The sequence below is a fragment of the Rhinolophus sinicus genome, chromosome 10, assembly GCF_057876585.1.
Source record: "Rhinolophus sinicus isolate RSI-liver-muscle chromosome 10, RSI-T2T, whole genome shotgun sequence".
NCBI classification, from domain to species: Eukaryota; Metazoa; Chordata; class Mammalia; order Chiroptera; family Rhinolophidae; genus Rhinolophus; species Rhinolophus sinicus.
In genome coordinates this window covers 14,027,834-14,049,626 of record NC_142510.1, presented here as the reverse complement: position 1 = coordinate 14,049,626, position 21,793 = coordinate 14,027,834, and the positions used below count along the sequence as shown (strand labels likewise).

General features: G+C 50.8%; 1 protein-coding gene and 1 pseudogene across 2 annotated transcripts in view; both read left to right on the top strand.

Annotated features, from left to right (window-relative positions):
* The window catches only part of MMP25 (matrix metallopeptidase 25), a 34,822-nt gene that overhangs the window by 10,953 nt on the left and 2,076 nt on the right, over positions 1-21,793 (top strand). Inside the window, exons 1-9 of one of the 2 annotated variants that reach the window (XM_074322837.2) lie at positions 12,970-13,353; positions 13,761-13,893; positions 15,456-15,597; positions 15,692-15,984; positions 20,271-20,447; positions 20,530-20,602; positions 20,831-20,913; positions 21,235-21,387; positions 21,457-21,714. In XM_074322837.2, coding sequence (XP_074178938.2) covers positions 13,252-13,353; positions 13,761-13,893; positions 15,456-15,597; positions 15,692-15,984; positions 20,271-20,447; positions 20,530-20,602; positions 20,831-20,913; positions 21,235-21,387; positions 21,457-21,714 — 1,414 coding nt within the window. In that variant the 5' untranslated portion in view covers positions 12,970-13,251. Of the gene's footprint in view, positions 1-12,969; positions 13,354-13,760; positions 13,894-15,455; positions 15,598-15,691; positions 15,985-20,270; positions 20,448-20,529; positions 20,603-20,830; positions 20,914-21,234; positions 21,388-21,456; positions 21,715-21,793 lie in introns of those variants that run through there. The other variant, XM_074322840.2, reaches the window with a different exon arrangement.
* On the top strand, positions 9,864-12,913 carry LOC109439332 (thymosin beta-10 pseudogene; annotated as a pseudogene).

The window sequence follows — 21,793 nt, the reverse complement described above, 5'->3', positions numbered from 1 at the left end:
CTCTTTAAATGGAATCATATGAGGTCAGACAATTAAGTTCGCAAACTCAGCCTAGAAAAGGTGCTACACACCTCATTGCTGAGTATCACTATGGTCACCTTCAAAGTACTCCCCTTGGGAAGCTATGCACTGACGCCAGTGCCTACTCCACCTTTCAAAGCAATTTTGGAACTCTTTTTCTGGAACGGCCATCAGGACTGTCATCGTATTACCCTTGATGTCTTGAGTGCCATCAAAATGTCTTCCTTTCGATATCTCCTTTATCTTGGGGTAAAGAAAGACGTCATTGGGGGCCAGAGCAGGTGAGTAGGGAGGGTGTTCCAATACAGTTATTTGCTTACTGGCTAAAAACTCCCTCACAGACAGTGCGGTGTGAGCTGGTGCATTGTCGTGATGTAAGAGCCATGAATTGTTGGCGAAAAGTTCAGGTCGTCTAACTTTTTCACACAGCCATTTCAGCACTTCCAAATAGTAAACTTGGTTAACTGTCCAGTTGGTACAAATTCATAATCCCTTTGCTTTCAAAAATGGTTAGCAACATCTTTGCAACAGGTTCGTGAACTTAATGTCAGACTTCGTATATAGTATGTGGTCTTTTGTGCCTGGCTTCTTAGCTAAGCCTAGCATAATGCTTCTGAGATTTGTCTATGTTGTACATATCAGTGAAATCAATCAATAGGTTTGAAAATTTTCAAACCTAAAGAAAAATTGCAAGAATAATATAACAAATAGGCTCCCTGCCGGCTCACAACTGTGAACATTTTGCCATATTTGCTTTCTCTCTCTCTCACGCTATACACACCACACACATTTTGCTAAACCACTGCCTACTTCAGTTTTTCACTCAGCGTCTCTTGAGGACACAGATATTCTGCTACATAATCATGGCCCATCATCACATGTGACAAGTTGAACATTGATATAATACTGTAGATACAATCTTACCTAATACACAGTAATGCCCTTTTTAGATGATTTTATTTTTATTTTTATACAGGATCCAAACAAGGGTCACATTGCATTTAGCTGTCATTTCTCTTTAGTTTCCTTTAATCTGAAATAGTCCCTTTGCCTTCTTATGTGTCTTTCAGGATCCTTATTATTATAAAGAATCCAGCCAGCTGTTTTCCAGACGGTTCTGAGATTTATCCAGCCGACGTGATGCATTTGGATTTAGTTGGTTCCTAACAGCTGTATGGTATTTCATCCAATGTTTATTCCTCGCTTTATTTCTCCGCTCTCCTAGCATTGAACGTTTAGTCTGTTGGCACTTTCCCAATGTTATAAACAACACTCTAATGCACACCCTTGTACACATATCTCTATGGACCTGTGGATGGGAGTTTCATGCTTTCATCCATCTAGAAGTGGAGTCAGTGGGGAGGGGTGTTCAGTGATCTCTTGTTGTCTAACAACCATTCCACAACTTAAAGGCTTAAAACAACCATTTGGTTTTCTCTCTCACAATTTTGAGGGTTGGCTGGGTTCCGCTGGGGTGCCTTGCTGCTGGGTCCTCATGCTGTTGCAGGTAAATGGTGGCAAGGGCTGGAGTCATCCACAGCCTTCTTCGCTCTCACGTCTGGCGCCTGGGCTGGACGGCTGCATCAGCTGGGGCCAGACAGCATTTCTCTCTCCATGCAGCCTCTGCCTGTGGCCTGCACGGATTTCCTCACAGTTTCACTTTTCCAGATTTCTTACATGGCAGCTGATTTCCCCCAAAGCGAGATTCCAAGAGGCCTGGGCAGAAGCTACGAGGCTTCTTAAGATGCAGTCTTAAAGGTCCCAGAACCATCACTTCCCGGGTGTTCCACTGGTCAAGGAAGTCTAATCCTCTCCTCAAGGGGAGAGGATTAGATTCCATCTCTCAATGGGAAGAGGAGCATAGAATTTGCAGCCATCTTTCATCTACCACAGAGGTTATGCTCTTCAGCTTCATTAAATATCGCCAGACTGGTTTCCAAAATATAGGTATTAAGTTATACTCTGTAATAAAGTCAGACTCCATTTTTAATATGTGACTGCTGACAGCCTTAAAGCCCCATGCCTCTCTCTTCCCCTTCCGTTCCACAGCTGGCCAGGCTGACGGGAAAGCACTCATGCTCTCTCTCTCTCTCACTGGACGGAAATGGAAACGAGGAAAGCCCTGGCAGTGTGGAGGGACCCTCAGCCTGGCCTCACCCCATAACCACAATGAAAGGCCCTCCTTGCTCTTTCAAGCCACTTCAGACCTGCCTGGCTCCCCGCTGAAAGTCTCATCCTGTGAGGATCCATCTTACCAGATTCTCTTGGTGGAAGTGGCCTCATCAGTCTCCACATTTGAACCAACTTTTGTGGGGAGCTTTGATCCCATTGTGGGGCAACCACAAAAGACACTCATCTACAGAGTGTGAATTTAATCTGGCCCACAGCTGAGCAATATTTGGCAGCCTCAGACTTTGTAATTTTTGCCAATCTGATGAAAAACATGGTGTAAGATAATAGAAAAAACTCTATCTATATCTATCTATCTATCTATCTATCTATCTATCTATCTATCTCTATCTATCTATTTATCACCTCTCTGTACCTGGCAAAGGGCTCCTAAAACCTTTGCAAACAGGTACTACAAGAAGCGTGGTTTTCTTTACAGTTGGTGTGAGAGAAGTAGGATTTGCTCATGACGCCCTGGCTCACAGAAATGTGGTTTGGGGAGAGAAAGAATGAAAGGGTAGGGGTGACCTGCCTTTGATTCCTGGTGGCCACGTGGCCACCCATGAATGGAGGAGCAGCTGATTGTGCTCAGTTACTACAGGTAAATTTACCGATGGAATTTAGAGATGATCCCTCTCCTGTGCAGCTGGTTCATAGGAAGTAGAAGGATGTGCAAACTAATAGGAAAAAAGTAAAATATGCCATCCTTTGGTTATTGCTATCTGTAATAGCTACAATGAAATTAGAAGAGAGTGCTGGGTTAGACCTTGATGCTGGACCAAGCTCAGATTTCAGTGAGTCTGAGCTTCAGCCACTGGCCTCAACAGCTACCGCCCAAGGTAAAAATTGTGCAGAGAGAACAGAAAATACCTCTAAGACCTGTGGTCACCAAAAAGGTAGTCCATGTGGGGGAAGGGCAAAACCAAGAAACTACAGACACCAGAGGGTATGGTGTGAAGGCATTGTTTCATTTTATCCATTGGTGTCACCAGCTTCCTGAACAACCTTACTGAAATGGGTTGTAAGAGTAACCAATGTGGGGCTGTGTCTCTGCTTTCAATGCTGCAGAGTGAGTGGGAGAGCATATTTAGGTTGAGACAGGACCCACAGCTCCCTATGGAACCATCACAGTTGTCGTGATCCAGACGCACAGGAGGTGACACCCAAGGGAACGGTCAGCCTGATGGACTGGATAAAAGCCACTATAAGGTCTGTTTACCTTGAGAAGGGGGGCTGTCCATTTCCTCCTATCAATGCCAAGTGGAACACCCCAGATGAAGCAGCTGATGGGCTCTGTATGCAAGCCATATGATGTATGCAAGCTTTATGACGACTGGGATATTCACCCAGTGACTATGTCTATTACCCAGGTCATGGTAAATGCTGTGGTTCAGGGAGCCCTGTTGCACGGGCACCCCATGTAATGTTACTGCAACAAAACTGAAGGACGGTTCAAGAAGACTTACAGAATTTGCTCTCTACTTTCCCTCGTGGATCTTACTACTAATAACGTTAGGTTAATTAACAAGAAAATGGGAAGGCAGAGGAGAGAATCAGGACACTAGTCTTAGCAGGGTGGATATTTTAAAATGGTTATTAAGAAATAAGGTGAAGTAAGCAAATATAGATAGGAGTGAAACAAGAGGAAGCACTAATGATTAGTGATGTTGAGCATTTTTACCTGTGCTTATTGGTCATTTGTGTATCTCCTTTGGAGAAATGTCCATTCAAGTCCTTTGCCCATTTTTGAATCAAGTTTTTTTTTTTTTTTTAATATTTATTGGGGAATATTGGGAACAGTGTGTTTCTCTCCAGGGCCCATCATTGTCCTTCAATGTAGTTGTGGAGGGCGCAGCTCAGTTCCAAGTCTAGTCGTCGTTTTCAATCTTAGTTGCAGGGGGCGCAGCCCACCATCCCATGTGGGAATCGAACTAGCAACCGTGTTGTTCAGAGCTTGCGCTCTAACCAACTGAGCCATCTGGCCGCCCAAGTTATTTGTTTTCTTGTTGTTGAATTTTAGGAGTTCTCTATATATTCTGGATCTTAGTCCCTTATCAGAGGTATGAGTTCCAAATATTTTCTTCCATCCTGTGGGTTGCCTTTTTACTCGGCAGAGAGTATCTTTTGATGTACAAAATTGAAAAATGTTTGTGAAGTCCAATTTTGTATTTTTTCTTTTGTTACTTGTGTCTTTAGTGTCATATCCAAGAAATAATTGCCAAATCTAACATTGTGATGCTTCTGTCCTATGTTTTCATCAGAGTTTAATTGCCCTAGGTCTTACATTTAGGTCATTAATCCACTTTGAGTTAATTTTTGTATATGGTGTTAGATAAGGATCTGATTTCATTCTTTTCATGTGTTTATCCAGTGTTCCCGGGACCATTTGTTGAAAACACTATCCTTTCTCCATTGAATGGTCTGGCACCTTTGTCAAAAATCATTTGACTACATATGTGAGGGTTTATTTGTGGGCTCTCTATTCTATTCCATTGGCCTATATGTCTGTGTGCCAATACCACACTGTTTTGATTATTGTAGTTTTGTAGTAAGTTCTGAAATCAAGAAGTGTGAGTCCTCCAGTTTTGTTCTTCTTTTTCAACATTATTTTGGCTCTTTGGGGTCCCTTGAGATTCCATATGAATTTTACGATAGGTTTTTTCTATTCTTCAAAAAACGTCATTAGGATTTTAATAGGGATTGCATTAAATTTGTAGATTGCTTTGGGTAGTATTGACATTATAACAAGTTCCCGTAAGCTGTGTGCCAGCTGCTCCAGTAAACATGCACAGCTGTCTGCCATATGGCTGGGGGTGTGGGTTGGGTAGCTGCTACTGTGCTAAGAGACGAAATTTACCATGATTTAATGTCCAAGCCTTCCCCTGGAAGTTGTAAGCCTTCAGAGTTCCATAATAGTTTATCAGACAGATCCCGCCAGTACAACTGTTATCCAGGTGGGGAGACAGATTCCTGGTGCTTCCTACTCCACCATCTTCCCAGAATCCTCTCTGACCCAAGGCCTTTTGCAAAGAGTGTGTAAAATGGTCAAAGAGAGAAGAAGTCCCCAGGACTCCTTGATACAGGAGCCCCATGCACTGTGGTACCAAACCCCATTGATGAAGCCCTGGCTGGGGCCACAATTAGATTGAGAGAATATAAAGATGTACGAGTCGGTAAGATTATGAAAGGTGGAATGTTTGAACAGCCTTTATGTAAAGAAGTTTTGTCTCCTTTCCCTAATGTTTTATGGGAATGGATATGATGTCCTACTGGGGAACCCTTCCCCTACCTAGTATTATAAAACCGAGACCTGTGGATGAAGTCCTTAGAGGTGACAGTTAGGAATGTGGGGGTTGATGGAATTCGGGTAAAAGTTAGTAGGAGAACTGGTACGTTTGAGCAGGCTTTATGTGAAGTGGTCGCGTCTCTTTTACCTGATTGTTATGGGAGAATGAACATTTCCTTACCTAGTCTTGTAAAACAGACATGTAAATCAGCCCTTCAGGCCACATTAATCGGACGTGCTAAATGGGAACCTGTGCGATTGCTGGAGCCCACGCGGGTGTGGACAGATTCTCTGTGATAACCTGTGTGGTGTGTGGACTGTGGCTGCTGGCAACACCCCGCAGGCACCTCCTAGTGACGACTGCTGGGACTTCAGACAAGAGAGTTTCCATGTGAGGGTGTTGACTACCTTGCTATCAGACATAAATTGAAGCTACTCCTCTGACTGAAGGACATAAAATGATCTTGAAACCTGAACTACCCAGTGTCTTGGGTGATGTCAGAGACATGCTCTAATGGGTATTGCAGCGCCCAGAAGCGTTCAATAATGAAATGGAAATGGTTTATACAGGATCATGCTGCCTGGGGAATGCATGCAAGGAGATACCAGGACCAAGTTCGGAAAGGTGTGAGGAGCTGCTGGATTCTATTGTCACTCGGACAGTGCCCTATAAATAGCTCTCGACTGACCAACAAAGAGCTGCTTGGTTAGTGGATGGCAGTTCCACAGAGAATGGACAGCATTCCGTTAGGAAGGCCACCACTCTGATCGAAGAAGGTAGAAACAGCAGCTCAGTGGGCTGAATGGCATGCTGTTTTCCCAGCAGTGATGGAAGAAGTGAACAGTGGTAAAATTCCCTATATTTTGGTTTCTACTGACTCATGGGTAGTGGCCAATGGCCGGCCATCTGATCAGGCAGGAGGACAATGGAAACTTGGTCTATTAAAGGGATGCCGGTATGGTGCACAGTCCTTGGGAATTTGAGAGGTGCATTAAAGTAGGACATGTTGATGTCCATCCAAAGAACCCCCTTTCAGGTTCAGAATCATCAAACAGATGTCCCTGGGTGCTCAATTGAGGTGGCCAGGGGGCCAGGAAATAAGCAGACATGAAGACTGCAGCTGACAATGTGGCAGATTCCCTGAGGGGACGGCTTTAATCATCACTGGCAAGTCAGACTGCTGCTGGTGGCCCTCGGGGGCTAAAAACGGGTCCTGATGCTGGACTGGGCCCTGCTTACCCACAGAGAGATGCAAATGCTCAGAAGCTATTCAAAAACCAGAACAGAAGGGATTGCGCCAATTTAGATGACCAGTCGCCATTTCTGCAGATCAGCGATGATGACACTTTATAGCCCCAAATGGCCAGCAATGGGCAGAGAGATACCATCCTTGGAGTTTTACTTTGGTAGAGAATTGGGATGGGCAATCAAAACATTGGTCACCTAAAATGAAAGGAGATAGGGCCGGCCCGGTGGCTCAGGTGGTTAGAGCTCCGTGCTCCTAACTCTGAAGGCTGCCTGTTCGATTCCCACATGGGCCAGAGGGCTCTCAACCACAAGGTTGCCAGTTCAATCCCTCGAGTCCCGCAAGGGATGGTGGGCTCCGCCCCCTGCAACTAAGATTGAACAGGGCACCTTGAGCTGAGCTGCCTCCCAAATGGCTCAGTTGGTTGGAGCACATCCTCTCAACCACAAGGTTGCTGGTTCGACTCCCGCAAGGTGTGGGGAGCCATGGTTACAGGAAACTCTGAGCTTTGCAGAATGGCTCGGTTTATGCTACCTGTTTCCTCCCCCTGAGGCAATTGTCTCTGCCTGCACCTGAGGGGAGCTTGAGCTTGTAAGCTGCTGAGGAATTTGGTGGGAGCGGCCAGTTCCCAGACACAGAAGGCTGATGCCTATCAGGGCAATTGATAAGATAATTACTTGTGAGTTTCGGTGAATTTTGTATCCTCTATGTGAAAGCTAAAGAATTTACATTTGTTATGTTAATACATACTTACACGTGCTCAAACTGCTTATATGGGAGCAGTAAAATAAACTTAGTGTCTTCAGGATCACTGAAGTCCCGCGATCGCCATCATATGTGAGAGTGTCTTTTATTCATTCCCACTCCCCCATTCGGGAACCTATCGACTTGTGGCGGCTGGCCCGTCACACAAGGGATGGTGGGCTGTGCCCCCTGCAACTAGTAAACAGCAGCTGGACCTGGAGCTGAGCTGCGCCCTCCACAACTAAGACTGAAAGGACAACAACTTGAAGCTGAACGGCACCCTCCACAACTAAGATTGAAAGGACAACAACTTGACTTGGAAAAAAGAAGTCCTGGAAGTACACACTGTTCCCCAATAAAGTCCTGTTCCTCTTCCCCAATTAAAAACAAACAAACAAACAAAAAACCAAACAAACAAACAAAACACAAGTAGACATAATTATAATTTTAAAAAATAATAATAAAAAAATAAAATGAAAGGAGATAAAGGCCTGAAGAGCTGGCTTACACACCTTTATGAGTGTGTTCTCAAATTCAACATGAACATGACTGGGGCTAAAGGAGTTCCCCCCCCCGGACAGATTCCTCTGTTTTTCTGTTGAATCTAGGGAAGAGGGGGTGAGGAATTATGCTGCTAAGACATTGCAGTTCTTCCCCAGGGAACTTTCTTTCTTTCTTTCTTTCTTTCTTTCTTTCTTTCTTTCTTTCTTTCTTTCTTTCTTTTTTTTTTTTGGAACTTTCTTTCTTTATTTCCCACATCACTTCAATTTTCCCCCCCTACCTGATGCAGTGGTCACATGACCAGGACTGCAAAAGTAAGGACCTAAAATGGCAATGATTCCTACATAAGAGGTTACCAGTATATTTGAAACCTTATGCCAGAATTCCTAAGGGCCTGATGGGGCAGGATGTGCCTTCACCCCACCTGCCGAAATTGATGTTCGCACCGAAGGCATCTGTGTGGCAGGTGGTAAAGTCTGCACCTGTGTCATCTTGCCCTATGTGAAGGGGAGTGGACTGAGGGGAGGCACTTGCTAGATTAGTATTGTTGCCTACACGCTACACCAGCACAACAGCTGACCCTGATGTCCATTCTGAAGGTGTGAGAGTTTGAGTGTTAATGGAGAGAAGGAGGAATAGCAACCAAGGCAAACGTAATGAATACATGGGTTATGTAGTGAGGGAAAGCCAATATTATATGATCACCTCAAAAGAAGCTCAGAGCAAGAGATGATATCGTCTCTTATCTCAATTATAGAAGATGCCTGAAGGGGAATGTCATGCAGGGTGTCATGCGGGGTCTCTGATCCTACTCCCCACATAAGAATGTAGGACATGGTGAGGCCAAAAAGGAACACCCACGGAGCCATAGATAGGGTAGACATACCACTATAGTCTCACTGGTGGCTGGGTTGGAGACACAGGAAGCAGGAGCCACACGATCCACAACCCGCCATCCACTTCTCTGCCAACCAACCTCACTTGCTAACTGCAATCTGCCTCTCTGCAATTCACAATCCACAATTCGCTCTTGCTAGCTCAGCCACTCTCTTCTTGCTAGCCCCCATTTGCTGCCTAGCATAACCATGGCAGTTATATTAGTGGCCAATGGCTCACTGGTGACAGTTGACGGCCAACTAGCCACAGCTGCTGGCCATCCAATCACAGTTGATGGCCATTTACTACCCGAGCCAGCACCTTTCCACGTGAGGGCGAGAGCCTGGAAACTGCACTCCTGGCTCTGTTCCCACAGGGAAGCCATGTGTTTGCTGAGACCACTCCTGTGTCCGCAACATTGAATGGAAGCCTGCAAACCTGAGTGGCCCCATTCTGGGGGCCATTTTCATACGATATGATGATGGACTGAAATGATTACTAATGACAGTGTGGGATTCTAGTAATGTGCCAGTATCTTTTGAGGTGTATATTGTTTTGCTGTAAGGGTTCCGTGGCCAGTGACTGGGGGGTGGGCTGTGAAATAATAGAAAAAAATATATATCTGTCTCTGCACCGGGTTTCTGGCACAGAGTTCCTAAAACCCTTGTAATTTCCTAAGTGATAAGAGCATCTTTTGTTCTAATATTTGGTCTGTGGGGACAAAGCCCCAGAAAGTAGTTTCCAGGCTCTCGGCCTCACATAGACAGGTGCTGGCTCAGGTAGTAAATGCCCATCAACTGTAATTGCATGGCCATCAGCTGTGGCTAGTTTGCCGTCAGCTGTAAACAGTGAGCCATTGGCCACTAATATAACTGTCGTGGCTACGCTAGCAGAAAATGGGGGCTAGCAAGAAGATGGTGGCTGAGCCTGCAAGCGGCGCAGTGAGGGTTGAGAATTGTGTGGCTCCTGTTTCCTGTTTCTCCAACCCAGCCGCCAGAGAGAATATAGTGATATGACTTCCCTACCTATGGCTCCGTGGGTGTTCCTTTCTGGCCTCACCATATCCTGCTTTCTTATGTGGGGAGCGGGAGCACAGACTCCGCCTGATGACTCCCCGCATGACATGGTCTCCCTGACACAGAGCTCCTAAATCCCTCGGAATTTCCTGGGTGATAGAAGCGCGTCTTTTGTTCTAATGAGGTGACTCTCAGTGGGCTCCTAATATCTCCCGGATGGGGGCTGGTCACCCAAAAGACCATGATTAGAAGCTTGAAACTTTCAGCCCCACCACCCATGCTCCAGGAGGGGAAAAGGGCTGGGGATTGAGTTAATAATTGATCATGCCTTTGGAGAGCTTCTGGGCAGGCAAATACATCTACATGCCAGGAGGGTGGCATGCCCCAACTCCACAGTGACAAAAGCTCTTGTGCTTGGGACCCTTCCAGACCTTACCTGAGGTATCTCTTTATCTGGCTGTTTAGCTGTGTCCTTTATTGTATAATAAACTGGTAAACAGAAGTATTTCCCTGAGTTCTCTGAGTTGTACTAGCAAATAATCGGGGTTGGAGTGGTCATGGAAACCTACAATTTGTAGCCAAGTCAGCAGAAGTTGTGGGTATCCGGGGACCCACTAATTGCATTTGGCTTCTGAAGTGGGGGCAGTCTCATGGGACTGAGCCCTTAATTTGTGGGGTCTGTGCTGATCGTGGTTCGTGTCAGAATTGAATTGTAGGATACCCAGCTGGTGTCACAGAGAATTACTTGGTGGGGGGGAAACCCACACATCTGGTGTCAGAAGTGCTGTGAGTGTGGTAGGAGTGAGCAGAAGAGACACACCCAGCAAGAGGAGAACTGTGGGTTTTCAGTTTTCACAACACATGGGATCTGTTACAGACTGAACTGTCTCCCTCATCCCAGCACCTCAGAATGTGACTGTTTTTGGAGAGTAGGCCTTTGCAGAGGTGATTAAGGTAAAATGAGGCCATTCAGGTGGGCCCTGATCTGACTGGTGTCTTCCTTTTTTTTTTTTTTTTTAAGATTTTATTGGGGAAGGGAAACAGGACTTTATTGGGGAACAGTGTGTACTTCCGGGACTTTTCCAAGTCATGTTGTTGCCCTTTTGATCTTAGTTGTGGAGGGCGCAGCTCAGCTTCAGGTCCAGTTGCCGTTGTTAGTTGCAGGGGGTGCAGCCCACAATCCCTTGCAGGAGTCAAACCGGCAAACTTGTGGTTGAGAGGATGTGCTCAAACCAACTGAGCCATTCGGGAGCTCAGCAGCAGCTCATTTGACTTCATTCTAGTTGAAGGAGGGCGCAGCTCGCTGGCCCATGTGGGAATCGAACCGGCAGCCCCGTTGCCCAGAACTCACGCTCTAACCAACTGAGCCGCCCGTCTACCCTGACGTGTCTTTTTAAGAAGAGGAGATGTGGGTCTCTTGCTGCAGCAATGCGCGTGGGAACCAGGAACCTCCTCTTGGAGCGAAGACCAGGGATTGTTTTAAGAAAATGGCAGACAAACCGACAATGGTGGAAATGACCAGCTTCGATAAAGCCAAACTGAAGGAGACGGAGATGCAGGAGAAGAACATCCTGCCGACCAAAGAGACCATTGAGCAGGAGAAGCGGAGTGAAATTTCTTAAGAACCTGGAGGACTCCCCACTCCTGTCATCTTGGAGACTCCAGTCATGACGTGGAGAAAGAGCCACCTGCAAGGTGGACACAAGCGACAAGCTGTACTGTGAACCCCGGCTCTCCGTGCCATTGGCATGGGTCTCTGAGGGACAGCTCCCCCCCCCAATCAGACTGCCAAATTTTCTGGTTTGTCCTGGGATATTGTAGACAATTATTTGCATGATTGATGAAAATAAAGCACACATTGTGGCAAAAAAAAGGGGGAGATGTGGACACACAGAGGCATCTGAGCTGCATGGACACAGAGGAAAGAATATGTGAGGACACCAGGAAAACGCAGCCCCCTGAAAGCCAGGAGAGAGGCCATGAAATGGCAGGAGAGACCAACCTTGCCTGCACCTTGATCTTGGACTTCCGGCATCCAGAACTGTGAGAAAATAATTTCTGTTGTTTAAGTCACCCCGTCTGTGGTAGTTTGTTATGGCAGCCCCAGAGGACTAATGCAGGATCTCAATGTTTTGAATTTTCATCCCCAGCTCGCCAATCCTGATGGCTCTTTATTTTGTCTAAAACACACCTGGGGTCCTGTGGCTGCCCTGCTCCAGAGACAGAGCTGTATCACTGACACCCACTCACCTGTCCTTCGCCAGGAAGGCCACCCCGCCCCCATTCCTCCAGACCCTTCTCCAGCTGCCAGGCCTCCTAGCCTTGGGCTCCCCGCGTGGTGCGGCTGAGGTGAGACGCGGCTCTGTGGTCCCCAAGTCTCTGCCTCAGGGATCTGCTCCCCCTGCGCTTCTGGTACGATGCAGGCGCTCGAGTTCCTGCGTGGATGTTATTGGATTACAAATGTCTCGTACCTGCGGAGAAAAGTCACGGTCCGGGGCAGCTCCTGGGTCTGGGATCCAGAGATGCCAAAACCCAACCACGGTGTAAGGAGGCCGAGACCCGCGCAGCCCAGGAGGTTGGGGGAGTGAACTTGGGGACCCAGTCGCTGCCGTAGCGCACGCAGGGGACACTGGCCAAGACCTGCGGGGTCGCACCGAGACCCTGCGGAGAAGAGAAGCATCCTAGTCTCTCGCGCCTGGAACTACCCTCATGCTTCGCCTGCCGCCAGGCGTAGGGTCTCTGGGAAGGGCTGGGGGAGCGGAGGACCCCGAGCCCCCCTTCCTCAGCGGGGCTGCGTAGTCTGAGAAAGCAGAAGCGAGAAGCGCCTGGAGGAGTCCCACCGGAACCGGGATCAGGGAAGAGAATCTTGTGGCCGCAGCTGTGGGAAGTGAAGCCGGCGGCCACGGCCGGGGCTCGTCACCGCCGCCCCCACCCGGCCACACCCCGAGATCGCAGAAGGGTCCCTGGGTCGGGGCGGGAGACCCGGGCCTGGCCCGCCCCTTCTCGCTGGATGTCCGAAGATTGGCCCATTTCCCGGACCGCTTAGTGGGGTGCGTCTGCCACGCCCGCCAGGAGGGAGGGGCTTCCCGCACCGCTCGCTGCCAGGACGAGACCGGTCCGAGACCCCGAGAGGCGGACGCAGCGGACCGATAGTCCGGACCTCCGCCCCCTCCCGGGACCCCAGCGATCCCAGCGCCCCTGGGCCTTCCGCTGGACACCGCCGTACTCCTGCTCCGTGCCGCCCAGGGTGCTGGACCCTGGTGTGGCCCCCAGTCCTCCCCTCCTACCCCACACCTGGTCCCCTCACCCCAGCCTACCCGAACTCCAGGTCCCGAGGGCGGCTCCGGTTAGGCCCCCTCGAGCCCCGCAGCTGCCTAGGAAGGAGCGTGCCATGCTCCGGCTCCTGGCGCTGTTGCTCCCGCTGCTGCCACCGCCAGCAGAGCCCAGAGCCCTCCGAGCAGAGCCCTCCGAGCAGGACATGAGCCTGGGCGTGGTGAGTGCAGGGCCCGCCGGCTCCTGGGATTTTCGGGGGCTGGGTGAGGAAAGCCGGTGCCTGACCCCTAGATCAGGCTAGGGGCTGATTCAAATGTTCAAAGAGTAACTAGGGATGGGGTCTGGGGACCTGGATTCTTGGATCCCGCAGGTCAGGAGCCGGGGTTTGAAGATCTGGAAAGGGACTGGGGTGAGGAGGTAGGCACCAGGGCTGTTGGGGCCAGATGAAGTGTGGCAAACCCAGGGCTGGAGGGCCAGGACCTTGAGGGGGGACAGGTGGGCAGCTGGGGCAGGGAGCCCTGGGTTTCCAATGCCTGGCCAGAGGTGGAACTTCCAGGATGTTGGTGGGCAGGTAGAGTCCCATCCCTCCCACGCCTCCCACTTTACCTGTTCCCTCCTATGACCCAGGACTGGCTGACCCGCTATGGCTACCTGCCGCCACCCCACCCAGCCCAGGCCCAACTACAGAGCCCTGCAATGCTGCGGGATGCCATCAAGGTCATGCAGAGGTTTGCCCAGCTGCCTGAGACGGGTCTCCTGGGTAGGTGGTCCCCACCCCCTCCCCAGCCCTGCCTCTGCACCCAGCCTAACCATTATCCAGCTATTCTTAAACCTCAGCATGCACATGAATCATGGGAGCTATGAATATGCTGATCTCAGGTCCCAACCTAGGAGGTTCTCAGGCATCTTCTTTTAATAAATATTTATGGAGAATCTCTTACATGCGAGACCAATTACATTCAAGACCAATTCAGGCTCCAGCTGTGAGCAAAGTAGATAAGGTCCCTGCTCTCATGAGGCTGACATCCTAGAGAGAGACAGACACCTTCTAGAGATCAAGAACAGAAATATGCAAGATAATTTCAGATAGTGGTGAGTGTTTTTGAAGAAAATAAAATGCTAATGGTATTGAGGGGCTGGTCTGGTCAGATCAGCCTCCTCTGAAAGGTGCCCTATGAGTTGAGAGGAGCTCCTATGACACAAAGAACTCAGGACACAAAGGGGAGGAACCAGCCATGGGAAGATGTGGGAGAAGAGTGTACCAGGCCAGTGCAAAGGCCCTGTGGCAGGCACAGACTGTATACCTGTGATGAGAGGGAACAGAGGAGCTAAACAAACGCCTTATTGGGGCAGGGGGCAGCAAGGTGATTCCAAGCCCAGCAAGAAACCATCAAGGGTTTGAAGGAAGGAGGCAACTCACTCTGTTTTACAGTCTTACCCTTCCTCTGGCTGCTGATGGAGAATGGAGGGTGGGGAGCACCGAGGTCAGGAAGGAGGCATTGCAGCATCCAGGCAAGGGATGATGGTGGCCTGGACTAGGGCGTGCGTGTGTGTGTGTGTGTGTGTGTGTGTGTGTGTGATGAGAAGTGTGCACGTTTTGGAGGTAGAGCTGAGAGGTTCATCTGTTGGGTTAAATGGGGAAGAAGAGAGAACTGGAGAGACCCTGGCTAGCTTTGAAGCAAGGCACCGTCTTTCCCTGTCCTGCCCACTGCCCAGCAATGTCTGGCATCTACATGTGTTCAGTTACTCTTTGTGACCACAACCAATGAGGTGAGATTTGACCTTTGAAGATGAGAAAACTTACAGGAATTGAACTGAGCTCAAAAAGCGGATTTCAGGCAGCTCTAACCCAGGAGGGGGTGGCTTGTCACAGAAGACCATAGACCCAGTTGGCCTGGGGACTTTGGACTTTATCTGGACATGATGGGGACTTGGGAGCTAGGGTGTAGGGTGTGGGCAACTTCCCAGGGGATTCCAACCTCCAAAAGAGGAGTTCTTACTGTACTCCCAGGGCTCCTTTCTCTAGTCCAACCACCAGCGCTCAGGGAAGGGGGATCCCCCACCCCTGAATATCTGAGCACCACCTAGAGGCAGCCAGTCCATCCAGGGCCAGGTGCAGAGTGTGACACCACCCAGAAGGCCAGTGTCATAATTTGGTATGAAATGGCTTCCAGAATCAGACTGCTTAGATTCAAATCCAAGCTGTGGGGCAAGTTTCTTAACCTCTCTGAACGTCAGTTTCCCCATGTAGAAAGGTAGCTGGTACCATGATTAAGGCAGGCTGTCCTTCTGCTGATCGCGCTCCCCCAACCTCTCCCACAGACCCACTGACAATGGCCACCATGCGTAAGCGCCGCTGCTCCCTGCCTGACGTGCTGGGGGTGGCGGGGCTGGTTAGGCGGCGCCGCCGCCGCCGGTATGCTCTGAGTGGCAGCATGTGGAAGAAGCGAACCCTGACGTGGAGGTAGGTCCTGGTGCCCACCCCACCCTGGGCCTGCCTGCTGGGCCCCCGCTTCTGTATCCCTGGCTACTCTTACTCTCCATTCCTCTCTCCCCAGGATACAGTCCTTCCCCCAGAGCTCAGCACTGAGCCAGGACATTGTGAGGAGCCTCATGCACCTTGCCCTGACCACCTGGGGTACTGAGTCAGGCCTCAAATTCCAGGAGACAGGTTCTCAGGGCCTGACAGAGCCTGACATCCTCATCGACTTTGCCCGGGCCTACCACCAGGACAGTTACCCCTTCGATGGGCAGGGGGGCACTCTAGCCCATGCCTTCTTCCCTGGGGAGCATTCCATCTCTGGGGATACTCACTTCGACGATGAGGAGATCTGGACTTATGGGTCAAAAGGTACAATGTCCCCTCTTCTGAGTGGTCCTCTGCCCAGGTCTATCTATCCTTAAGAATTAGGTTTAAATTACGTTTATTGATGCAGGCTGTATATCAGGTGGGCTTCTCCAGAGAAAAAGTACCAATAGGTTGTGTGTGTGTGTGTGTGTGTGTGCGCGCGCGCGCATGCGTGTGTGTGTGTTAAGTGATTTATTTTAAGGAATTAGTGCATGGGATTGTGGGGACTGGTAAGTCCAAAATCTGTAGAGCAGGCCCACAGGCTGGAAGTTCAGGTGAGAGCTGATGTTGCAATCTTGAGTCCGAAATCTGCAGGGCAGGCCAGCTGGTTGGAAACCCAGGTGGGGGTTTTCCATGTTGCAGTCTTAAGGCCAAATTTCTTCTCTGGGAAATCTGTTTTTGCTCTTGAGGTCTTCAACTGATTAGATGAGGCCCACCCCAATATGGAGAGTAATTTGCTTTACTACAGCCAACTGATTGCAGATGTTAAACACATCTACCAAATAACCTCCACAGCAACATTTAGACTGGTGTTTGACCAAGCAACTGGGCACCATAGCCTGGCCAAGCTGACACATAAAATAGCCCATCACAGAGGCCTGTCAGGTGCCCAGCTCCAAGCTGAGACTGATGATTAGAGGCAAAAACACAGCTCTGTCCAGCAACTGAGTCAGAAGAGTACTTGCTACACACAATGACACAAATACTGGGAATCACAACAGGGAAATCCTCGGGTTTGTGGGTATTCAGAGAAAAGGCCGACCTGAGGCTTTGGGCTGAGCGGGGCTTCCCAGAAGCAGTGACTCTGACTGTTTATTACACACACACACACACACACACACACACACACACACAGTGCCAGATAGCGCACAAGGTCCTGCTCCCTTGGAATACACAGGGTGGGGGTGGGGGACACACAAGAAAGTACAAGCCAGTGAGCTAGCTGAGTCCAGGGTAGTCGGGTGGTCAGGTATGGGAGCACTGGGGTAAGAAATGGCCTGGGACTTTTGGGGCTGGAAGGCAAAAATATGGTGTTAGGAGGAGAACCATAGAGGACTGATGGTAAGTTTCAAACTACAAAGGGCCTTAGAGAGCACAGGAGGGGTCTGGATGGTAGAACTCTGAAGACAGTAGGAGACATGGCAGGGTTTGCACTCTAGAAATACCACTGGCTGCGGTGCAGGGCAGGATAGGGGCAGGGAGGTTGGAAGTTGCTGCAGGGTTCAGGTAAGAGATGGTGGTGGGTGATGGGGGGGGAATGGAGGTCAATGGATGGCTATGAGGGAAGTTTAGTCAGAATGGGCAAAAACTGGGATCTGATTGCATCCTGGGGGCAAAGGGGATAGGAGGGTGGGGTGCTGGCCCCTGGAGGATGGAATCCTTAATGCAGGTGAGAAGTGTGGGAAGAGGAGGAGCAGGCTGGGGGAAGGCAGGTGGAGTTCAGGTGGGGCGTATGTTTGCAGTGCTGTGGGCAGTCAGTGAAGCTGGTGCATTGGTGGTTAAGTATCTTGCTCTAGAACTTGGACTCCTTTGACTTAGGTCAGGTTCCCCAGAAGTGGAGCTCGAGATGGAAATTCCTGTGCAAGCAGTTTCTCAGGGCACATTCTCAGGGGAAAGGGAAGCAGGAGAGGACTGGGGAAAGAAGCTGAGCAAGGATGTGGTCTCAGCTCCAGAGCAGCCTGACCCCACGGGTCAGGGGATGGGAGCCTGACCCCACAGGCTCAGAGAGGACTTGGGCGAGGCACAGAGAGCATCCACAATGGGAGGCTGTGTAACAGCATTTAAGGACATGGGCTTGAAGCGGAACTCAAGGCTGGGCTCCTCAGCCTGTTACGTGTATAAGTTACTTGACTTCAATGTGCTCAGTTTTTTCATCTGAGAAATGGGGATAATAATAGTACCTGCTGATAGCGTAGATTAAATAATTCACCTCCAGCTCTCCGCACAGAGCCAGGCACAGAGCAGTGCTCCATTCATTGCCTGCTACTATCAGAGATGGGTCTCGTGAGAGGTTTAAAAAACAGCGGTACTGGGGGGGTAAGGTTCTGGGAGGAGAGTGTGGCATGTGAAGGTCAGTGGTGGAGAGTCCCATAGTAAAGAGGAAGTTGTCAGGGGAGTAGGAATCAAAGGAATTGGAGAAAACACAGGCTGAAAGGTGATCAAGAACAAGAGCGAAGGGGGAAGTGGTCAGCAGTGGGCAGGGTAGCAAACCAGGCCAGTAAGTTACATGGGCTTGGATTTGATCATCTGGGTGCAAAGTGACCTTAGTGCCTGTAGGCTTGGTGGGTGGGGGGAGAATCCAGACCATAGTGGGGTTAGACGTGAGAGGAGCTGAGGAAATGAAGACTGGATTAGACCACTGACCAAAGAACTTGCTGTGGCTGGAGAGGGGTGTGGGTGGGGATGTCTTAGGATGAGGGAGTCTTCACCACTCAGGGATGTTAGATGAGCCAATAGAAAGAAAAGGGTGTGGGATGGCTGGATGGACGGATGGATGGATGGACAAATGGATGGACAGAAGCATGGATGGATGCAGGGATGGACAGATGGGTAGGGCATTGTTCTTATCTTGGAGGAGGTGAGCCAGGCAGCGTTCTCAAAAAGGGCAGGGCAGGAGAAAGGAGGTGAGCATGGCAGAGATGAAGCTCTCTGTCCTAGGTGCACAGGAAGTTACAGATTACATAGGATGGCCTGTCTTGATGAAACAGGAAACACATTTCTCAGTGTTTGTCATCAAGAGTTGGGGGCTGGGGCTGGGGCTGGGTGGCGGCTTGAGGGGCTGTGGGGCCTGGGATTGAGACTGAGTGCAGAGAACAAAGGAGCTGCCTGTGGAGGCCCAGGGCAAGGATGAGAGGTGCTGAGGACCCCCAAAGACTAATTTTGTGGGTCTGGATCTGCATAGTTGTGTAATTTCCTCCAGATGCATAGCGTGAGAAGGGTGCAAGGAAGGGGTGCGGCCAAAGGAAAGGAAATGCAGGGAAGGGGGTGGTGAGAGGTGAAAGAGATCTACCTGATTAAGACACCAAACTTCCTCCAATTTCTCAGAAAAAGGACTCAGAGCAGTTCTGTCATTTCACTTGATCTCTCTGTGCCTCAGTATCCTGGCCCATAAAATGGGTTTGGAGGTAGAGGTTTTTGTGAGACGTAATTGAGGACAAGTATTTGCTACTCCTTTTATGACTTAATCATGCATTTCATTCTTAGACTCTCATCTAGTGGCCTTTAGTGGCTGAGAGAAAGTTGCTGTTCAGTTCACTTCCAATAAACCCACTTTCAACACTGCTGACCCTAGTTAGAGATTTCCGTGAAATAGATCAACGTCTGGGAAATCCATGTCTCCCTGGGGGCTGCTTGCCCCTTTGCTATCACAGTTTCTTCTGGCCTCTCAACTGCTAGAGAAGGAGCCAGCAGGTTGCTTGTGGATGGATGAGGAGCTGGGATTTGACCACCTACTGGGAGCGTAAAGAGGCTTCCTTCTGGCGCCTGGGGTGGATCCCCAAGGAAGAGGCCTCTGTGTTCAGAGAGGCTGGGAGCGAGGCTGGGCGCCCAGGTCATCAGGCTGTGGTCAGAGAGTGCCTGCTGAAGCTTCCAAGTTCCGAGGAGATGGATGAAGGCTGCAGTGGTGGAGAGGAGAGGCCAGGACCCCAGGGAGGTGGGGAGGGGTGGGGCCTGTGGGATGGGGGTGGGAGAGGGGCATAGAAGATAGGATGTGGGCACTAGAGGAGTGGGGATGGAAGGAGGGGGAAGAGGGAAGGACCTGGGGGTAGGAGTGGGGTAAAGGTCTTGAGAGCAGAGGCCAAGGAGACTGAGCAACATTCCCTGAGGGTGGGAGTGGGAAGGGTGGGAAGGATGGGGACCTCTGACCACAGAGTGGAGCTGGAAAGGGGAAAACTCCAGGGGCTGGTGCTTCCTCAAGAGAACTGCATGCACCCTTGGGATCCTGCCTCCCCCCAGTGTTTCTGTATATAGTCTTCCCTTCCTGGGGGCAGGGGCTACGTCAGTGTAAGGTCACCCTTCCTCTGTCCAGAATGTCTCCTCCTGCCCTACCCCTTACAAGTTCTATGGATCTGTTTAGCCTGGTATCCCACTGTCTTGCACTGCCGTGTATTCATACAGGAAGGATGAAATGGCTCAGGAAGGGGTCTGGGCGGAGGAGGCTGCAGCCACTTCTGAAGGGTCTCCTGGCTATTCCAGTTCACCAGCAGGCCCCACTCCCAGGGGCTTCCTGGCGGCCCCCTTTCCTGGTTTCAGGGGGCCACAGCTCCAGCCCACTCTCCTTTCCTCCCCAGATGGTGAAGGGACTGACCTATTTGCTGTGGCTGTTCATGAGTTTGGCCATGCCCTGGGCCTGGGCCACTCTTCAGCGCCTGACTCCATCATGAGACCCTTTTACCAGGGCCCGGTGGACAACCCCACCAACTACCGCCTGTCCCAGGATGACCGTGAAGGCCTGCAGCAGCTCTACGGTACAGGGAGTGGCAGGGGGCTCACCCTGTGGCCTCTGCAGCAGGATCAGGGAAACTCATCTCTCTGATTCTCTCTCTACAGGGAAAGTGCCCCAAACCCCACATGATGAGCCCACAAGGAAACCCCTGCCTCGTCCTTTCCCACCCCCAGACAGGTGAGTCCCCCTCCAGCTATGTGACCTTCAGTGAGCTCGCTAGCCTTGGTGTCCTCCTTGGTGAGATGGGCATGGTAAGAGTCCCTGCCTCATAAGACTGCGTCTACCCCAGGGAACAGAGGATGGGGCTAGGCAGCCATCACAGGCCCGCGGTGGGAGACCCGGCCCCCTCCATGAAGTAAAGAGGAGCCCTAATCTCTTTCTCCTTGCCTCGCCTTGCCTCCCCAGCCCCTCCCTCCCTGTTCCTGATCGATGTGATGGCAATTTTGATGCCATCGCCAATATCCGTGGGGAAACCTTCTTCTTCAAAGGTGAGTCACTTTGGATCTCCCCTGACCCCATAGAGTGGGCTTCCTACCCACTTAGGGAGACCTATGGGGCCTGTGGGGTTTCCCTGGATGCAGGGCTTTCAATGAAGGGGTGGAGGGGTGGGAGGGGTGGGTGTGGAAGGTGGTGGCAGAAAAGTCCTGGTCCAGCCCTGTCTCCTTAGAGCCACTGCATCCTTGATTTCCAGATGCATCTCCCCACCCAGGTGTGGTAGGGGGACCCAACACTGTGTCTCAGCCACACACTCTGGGGGACAAGAACTTTTGCCATCTCATGCCCCATGCCCACCCCTCCTTCCCCCATAGGTCCCTGGTTCTGGCGACTCCAGCCCTCGGGACAGCTTGTGTCCCCCCGACCTGCCCGGCTCCACCGCTTCTGGGAGGGGCTGCCCCCCCAGGTGAAGGTGATCCAGGCCGCGTACTCCCGGCACCGAGATGGCCGAATTCTCCTCTTCAGCGGTGAGTGGAGCCCGGGGCGGTGCAGGTGGGGCTTGGGGAGCAGCTGCTCACCGAGCCGCCTCCCTGCAGGCTCCCAGTTCTGGGTGTTCCAGGACCGACAGCTGGAGGGCGCTGCGCGACCGCTGGCCGAGCTGGGGCTGCCCCCGGGGGAAGAGGTGGATGCTGTGTTCTCCTGGCCGTTGAACGGGAAGACCTACTTGGTCCGGGGCCAGCGCTACTGGCGGTACGACGACGCGGCTGCGCGCCCTGACCCTGGCTACCCGCGTGACCTGAGTCTCTGGGAGGGGGCTCCTCACGCCCCAGACGATGTCACTGTCAGCAACACAGGTAGGAAAGCGCGCAGGGAGGGTCCGAGGCCCTGGGACTGAAAGCTACTGGCCTTGGGGGATGGGACTAGAGGCCACCC